At 31.8% G+C, this 7,175-nt stretch overlaps 1 protein-coding gene across 1 annotated transcript in view; it reads left to right on the top strand.

Annotated features, from left to right (window-relative positions):
• The first annotated feature begins 1,084 nt into the window (after positions 1-1,084).
• Positions 1,085-7,175, top strand: part of LOC105624624 (WD repeat-containing and planar cell polarity effector protein fritz) — a 10,737-nt gene continuing 4,646 nt past the window's right edge. The window contains exons 1-14 of the mRNA XM_012205980.1: positions 1,085-1,167; positions 1,245-1,374; positions 1,458-1,635; positions 1,715-1,908; positions 1,990-2,090; positions 3,360-3,474; positions 3,608-3,817; positions 3,983-4,146; positions 4,223-4,327; positions 4,397-4,605; positions 4,713-4,836; positions 4,905-5,074; positions 5,168-5,212; positions 5,381-7,024. Coding sequence (XP_012061370.1) covers positions 1,085-1,167; positions 1,245-1,374; positions 1,458-1,635; positions 1,715-1,908; positions 1,990-2,090; positions 3,360-3,474; positions 3,608-3,817; positions 3,983-4,146; positions 4,223-4,327; positions 4,397-4,605; positions 4,713-4,836; positions 4,905-5,074; positions 5,168-5,212; positions 5,381-7,024 — 3,472 coding nt within the window. The remainder of the gene's footprint in view (positions 1,168-1,244; positions 1,375-1,457; positions 1,636-1,714; positions 1,909-1,989; positions 2,091-3,359; positions 3,475-3,607; positions 3,818-3,982; positions 4,147-4,222; positions 4,328-4,396; positions 4,606-4,712; positions 4,837-4,904; positions 5,075-5,167; positions 5,213-5,380; positions 7,025-7,175) is intronic.

Raw genomic sequence — 7,175 nt, 5'->3', positions numbered from 1 at the left:
CGAATCGAAGCGAACACACGTGATATACGGTCTAATCGAGTAAAGTCACTAGATCTACAAAGTACAGCAAACTTGCATCCATTTTCACGCGACCATTTCGAATTTATGCATTTGTATTACTTGCTTTATTTGGGAAAATGAAGCTGTCAAGTATGTAAATCAATGTTTTTTTATAATTATAATTAGTTATAATTAGTTTATTTATGAATAAAAGAATATGTACGAATGCTCAATTTATGTTCTTTAGTTTAATACGGATTTATTTGTTGTAGAAGTTTGTACATAAAAGTGCACGAAGGATATGTGTAAGTACAGTTCAGAACTGATGATAAACTGGAAAAAAACCTTGAAGTTTTTATTGTGTTAATATCAATACAATGGTGATGAATTTGTGTCTTCAACCTCGAGATTGACGCCTGAAAATGTTTTGAAAATGAATGTTTAGGTTAGCTGCACCCAATTGACCCAATGTGGATCCTGGTATACTTCAAATCGTGTACTTTGTACTTTGGCCATTTTTATGCAACATTTCTGAAATCAATTGCGGTTTATAAGTGTGGTACTTTCTAGTGATTTTAGACTCAACACTTGAGTGAATGCTCGTTGCTATTGAGGTATTTTTTCAGATCTGAAATGCTGATTGTATGATCTAAAAGAATACACCAATAACAGCGAGCGCTCACTCAACTGTTGAATTCGCTGAACGCAGCCATTGGGCGAGTTCAAGGCAGCAAAGAGGCTAGACATGCTTGCTGAACAAATCAGTATGATTGGTTCTTACTTATAGATCCAACCAATCATGTTTAATTGCTCGATGAGCAGACCTAGTCGCTTTGTTGACTTGAGCACACCCATTGAATACGCTGAATGCGTCCAATGGTAATCAAGATTTGTGTTCCGGCTTTAAACCGGAAGTGAAAAACATTAATGATGCCAATTATAGATAGAAATAGATAGACTGTGAATTTTGTTGGAGTCGTGCGAATGTGACTTTTCATAATTGTTATTATTTGCATACAAATTTGAGTGCTTCGCGTGATATTTTCCATGATATTTTGTACATTTAATATTAGTACACTTTATAATGTTTGCGTTAACGGGAGAAGTAAATTTTTGGACTTTTGATGACAATGTAAACATAGAGGTCACCGATTTTGGTGCATTTAAGTAAAAACAACATATTTTGATTCATTTCAGATTTCTATTACTATTACAGCAATTTATTTGCTCTTGATTTTTTTTAGATATCACGATAAACGTATTGATGGCACGTATGAAGAAGGCAAAAGATCATATTGTCAAGAGCGTGGAATGACTTATGTCCCAGAAAACAAAAAGAGAAATAAATTAAAACATTCTATTAAATATTTAGAGGTATAATAAATCATTATTTTATCTTTCCTAATCAAATTTTGTAAAGAGCATATATTATATAGAATTGTTGTTGTCATACTTAGGGTCAGCTCAGAGATAATTCTGTAATTTATTCTCAATGGTATGATGATTCTGTTGCACAATTAATGCTTAGCAATGGCTTATTGGTACAAATACAAGTTTGTCTCTTCAGTGGTGATGTACTAGAAATCAATTTCGACAAATATCTTATAGGAAAGTTATCTGAACATATATCTGATGGTAATTGCCTATTATTTTTGTCACCAGAAATTATTTATATTATGCACAAAAGATAATATATATTTTGTTTTATTTACAGTAATTATTACCAAAAGTCATTTGGTTTGTACATACAATGATAATCTAGTGACTCTGGTATATTTTACAAAATCTAAAACGCACATCTTTGATAAGATAAGTAAGTTAGAACCTAAATTAGTCACAACAGACTTATTTAAACCTAATGGACGCAGATTGGATAAGAAGATTGAAGTAAACAAGTCTACTAATTTGGTAAATTGCTTCTAGACAGTTTTTTTTTAACTAAATAGAAAACATTACAGGTAATCTATAAGAAGTAATGTGTCTTTACAGATATTAATTTGGCGAAAATCTACAATGAATGAAGTTTATCCTTGGAGTCCTGCTATGAAACAATATCATCGAGCAAACATGCATCTCTTTCAGCTCACAGGGTATGAAATTAACATAGCACGTGACTTCTTTTATCATTCTCGTTGTTTTATGTGGCATTTCTTTGCGTGTATATATGTATTTTTGTTCGTTTTAATTTATCTTTTTATAGTTTGTTGATTTTCTTATTCCTATTCTTGTTTGCGTGTTTTACCCTTTTACACAAATTCTCATGTTTCTTCTTGTGCTGTTCCCATAAATCTTTTTTATATTGAAGCGACATTGATAATTCTTTAGCAATGCTTGCAGTAATTTTCTTTGGTAAATCCCATGTGCCCTTTTTTTACAATATAATATTTTTATATCTTTGAATATTGTATTTATAAATTTTGAGAGAGGAACTTGTGATAATATTGATTTAATTTAAAATAATTTAGATTAAAACTTTTATACTATGTACTGTTGTTTAAAAAGAAACTATTAAGTTATAATGAACAGAATTCAATATTTTGAACATTATATCATCAATCGTGCACAATAGCATGCATTTGAAACGGTTCATAATGATTCTTTGCGTGGCGTAAAATGCAGCAGTTGTTTCGTGACCCTCGTCGGAAAATTGCAATAGAGCAGTACGCCAACATTAAGTTCTGCATGAAACTAAAGAAAACTTTTATCAAGATATTCAAGTTTTGTTTTAAGTAACTTAAATGTTTCGATAAAAAAGTTTCCTTTAATTTTATGCAGAACTTGCATGAGATTTAAGAGAACAAATACTATTGTGCATAATTGATAATATAATGTATAAAATATTAAATTCTGCCTGTTATAACTTAATGGTATGACTAGTATTATTTTTAGAACAAAAGTTCGATTTTTTTTTAGACCTGTGTTAACGTAATATTAATTTATACAAACTTTAAATGTTCCCCATGGCGATTGTCCAACTCTTTTGACATTGTCTAACATACGTCCGTTATTATCCACAATAAATTTTGTAGTGACACAATGTCTGTCTGGCCAATTAGGATACCATTTAGGAACTTCCCAATTTCGCAATCTTTTTGGAGCAAATGTATCTTCTGTCCAATGGCCATGCCAATGTTGAGACATTTTCATATAATTTTCGTGATTTTATAATTTTAATACATATGAATTTTAATTATACTTGTGTTTGTTACTACATTTCTTTCTATCAAGCATGGTTAGTTACGTATCACTATGCTCGTTGCTATGTAAATCAATCACAAACACTTGTACAGTCTCTGACATCCCTGTATGAATGTATGTACATAAAAAAAATGAAAGGATTTGATCATTCATATTTTCAGAACAAAATTAGAATTGTTATGTTACATACGTACTGAATTTGATCCCTTGTGTATTACATTTGATGCATGCGATGACAATATTATTCATTCTGTAGAACAAAAAGTTTCACGAAAGGTAATTACATCTCATACTTCTGTATTTAATGCAAATTTATTTAATATATTAAATATGCTTTAATATTAATTAAATTTTGTATTAAAAGGAAGAAATAAGTTAAGTTTGTAAATTTGGATATCGTAATATATAGGGAGAAGTTACTGTAGAATGGCGTACATATGAAGTCTCTCGGCAAAATAAATTAAAAAGGATCGCTGTGATTTCCGTACCATTGCCAACGCATACAAGTTGTGTGAGATTTTCACCTAATCAGGAATTATTACTTTTATGTTGCATTGATGGTACTATTATGATGTACGATCAGATCAAATCGACGAGTATCAGTGTAAAAGCAGCTTTTGTAAGTTTTATTAATATATAAATATACAATAACTTTTTATATATATATATAAGACTAAATAAGATTAACTTTTTATATATGTATAAAGATATACAATATAAGTATTATGGAAAGATGCATTTTAAAAGGATTTATATGTGATTTTCTTCATTTCTTTTTCTTAAGATACCTACTTTAGCCGCTTGGCACAACGATGGTATAATATTTGTGATAGGTAATGATAGAGGCCAGTTTCAATATTTTGATATTACTTTAATGTGTATCAAAAGCCAGACATTAAGTGACGAATCAATGCCAGCGAATATTCTCGACTTATCATCATATTTTAAGTACGAACAATGAAATAATTAGTCGGTAAGACATGGCCATAAAATTGGATTAATAAAATAATAATACACAACACAGGAATCAGCATGCTTTGCTGCATATGGAATGGAACAGGAAAAGTGATCCAAATCAGATACGTTATTACAACAATGGCAATTCTTTATTCTTATTACTTTTCGAACGGTAAGGACTACTATTTTATCAAGCAACTTATTCGATATTGGTACGTGACAATTTATTCTGTATTTTCAGAGGACCGATTGGAGTTATTAAAGTGATTGAAGGCGATACTCTCTCCGGAGATGAATTAGTCAGAAGATATTTGTCAGAGTCTCGAGCAGAACAAGCAACTTCTTTGCTGTTGTCGATGAATTGGGATACGCATCCACGTGTTTGCATGCATTCGCTTAATCAAATCTTAAACTATTTATTTAAGTTACCATTAACAATGGAACACGAAGGTAAAATAAGATTTTGTTTTACTGTTTGTCTGACATTTAATTAAAAGATTACTTATTAATGATTTAAAAAAATAATCTTATTCTAATTTATTAATCTGATCCAATAGGTCTGATACAGAATGCGTTAGGCAGTTTCCACGTACCTATTAAACCAATAAGCCAAACTGTCGAAGAAGAATATGGAGACGAAGTAAGAGATTTGACGAGGAGATTTTTCCATCATTTATTAAGGTAGTGCATCATCTGATATGAATTTAAAAATTTAATTTACTCTAATCATTTTTTTATGATCTTTGTAGGTATAAGATGTTTGAAAAGGCTTTTCGACTAGCTATTGATCTAAATGATCACGATCTTTTTATGGACATACATTTCTATGCTACGGTTTTGAATGACATGGAACTAGCAATTGCAGCCAAAGAAAAAGCTGAGAGTATTCTAAGCAGATCAAACAGTTGCAGTGGTTCACGTAAGAATTGTCAAATCTTTGGAAAAGGACTTTTAAAGACTTTAATATCCTTCAGATCATCTTGTATCTATTTAAATAAATAAATTTTTATAGATTCCACATGTTCGAGAACATCGTGTTCTGTATGTTCCGATTCAAGTAATGAGAAGGAAGAAGAGGAAGAGGAAGAGAAGAATGTGGAAGTAGAGGAGGAAGAAGAGGAGGAGGAAGAGGAGGAGAAGGAGGAAGAGGATGAGGGACAGGAAGAGGAGGAAGAAGAGGAAGAAGAGGAGGAGGAGGAAGAAGAGGAGGAAGAGAAAGAGAAAGAGGAAGAGAAGGAGGAGGAAGAGCAGATAGAAGCAACATATAGTGAAGAGAGCGAAGATTCTCAAAAAGAAAAACGACTTAATCTGAAACGATCGCGAAAGTATCGTTACAGAAAAGCTTCCAGTTCAAATCAAATCCCACCCTTACCAGTTGTCCATCCTCATCATACCGCAAAAAACACACTTTGCGCCCCATATAATAATATTCCGTCCACTATTAAGACTGACTATATCTTAATACCTTCGTCCTTCGACACTTCTAATAACATTTTAACAACTTCGTTTAATCATTCTTCGCATATTTCGAGCCCATTTTTATCATCGACTTCTTTTAATAAATCATTATACAGTACACACTCAAATTTTACACCGATTAGCGCGGCGAATGTCATTAATAGTTCTCAAGTATTTAACAATGCATCAGACGACTTGATGACTACGTCATTCGGCAGTATTTCTTTCAATGAATCAGATGTAATAGTGAATGATCAATCTAGCAATAATTTTGACGAGCGATCATACGAGCAATCGTTACTCAATGAAATATCATATTCTTTTAGTAGTTCCACTACTAACGTAATAACTACTTGCGCACAAGACGATAGCTTTATCTCTACTCCTTTCAATAAGCCAATATATGAATCGGAAGACATTCATTCTAATAATTATTTGACGAGTTGTTTAAACGTCATTGATAATAATGTTATGTCAACGTCATTCGGTACTCGAATCGCTAACACTCCTATCTCGCATAATAACTCTGTCAATGCACTAATAGCGAACAATAACTCTGAAACAACTTTTATGTTACGAGGCATGAAATCTTCAAAGATATCTGATAAATCATTAACTAAAACTCTTATCGATAATACTCATACAACGGATCAATTGCCTCTTTCGAATAATACTTGTAACAATCTGATGTCTACTTCGTTTAATAATCTTGAAGGATATACAACTCTTGAAAGTAACGACATTACATTTCCCAACACGTTTAACAATGTCAATGATCAAGCCGTTAAACATCCTATAATGGAAGAAAAAGAAACAAACATCACTATTCCATCACCACCTTCTCTGATAAATTCTTTCTCTAATTGCCTTCATGATTTACCTAGAAAAAATTATCTTTTATCTAGGAGCACTCAAGGTTTGCCAAATATTAAAGAATTGGAGAAATTTACATCGAATAAAACCCATATGCCATTGTGCATTTTACAAAAACAGAATTCCACAACATCTAATATACCTGAAAATCAGAAAACATCTCTATCTTTCAAAACATATAGATACAATTACGATCTAGATTACATACCGTTTCAGGGTTCTCGCGACGATACAGATTTACAACTTTCACAAACAGTTAGCAAATTTTCCTCGCGAAATTTTCATCCTAGTTACAGTATACAACATGGATTATTTGAGAATAAACACTCGTCAAGGTCTTCTCAAACCGTTAATAGAGAAACTAAAATGTTTTCTAACGTACCACCTCTGCCTATAATTAATACGTCTATCGCTAGTTCAAAGATTTGCTCTACGTGTCCATCGTTTGCTGATATATCAAGTTCTCTTTCTAATGAAAAGCCAAAAGTGAAATTTTCAGATACTGTCACTCATATATTAGTACCTGGCACAGTAAGTAGTTTTAAAGATATATGTGCGTGCATGCGTGCGTGTGTGTGTGTGTGTGTGTGTGTGCGCGCGCGTGTGTGTATGTGTGTATGTGTGTGTGTGTGTGTGTGTGTGTGTGTTATATGTATATATATATATATATATATATATATATATATATA

Source organism: Atta cephalotes, assembly GCF_000143395.1.
Source record: "Atta cephalotes unplaced genomic scaffold scaffold00083, whole genome shotgun sequence".
NCBI classification, from domain to species: Eukaryota; Metazoa; Arthropoda; class Insecta; order Hymenoptera; family Formicidae; genus Atta; species Atta cephalotes.
This window is presented reverse-complemented; position numbering and strand designations above follow the sequence as displayed.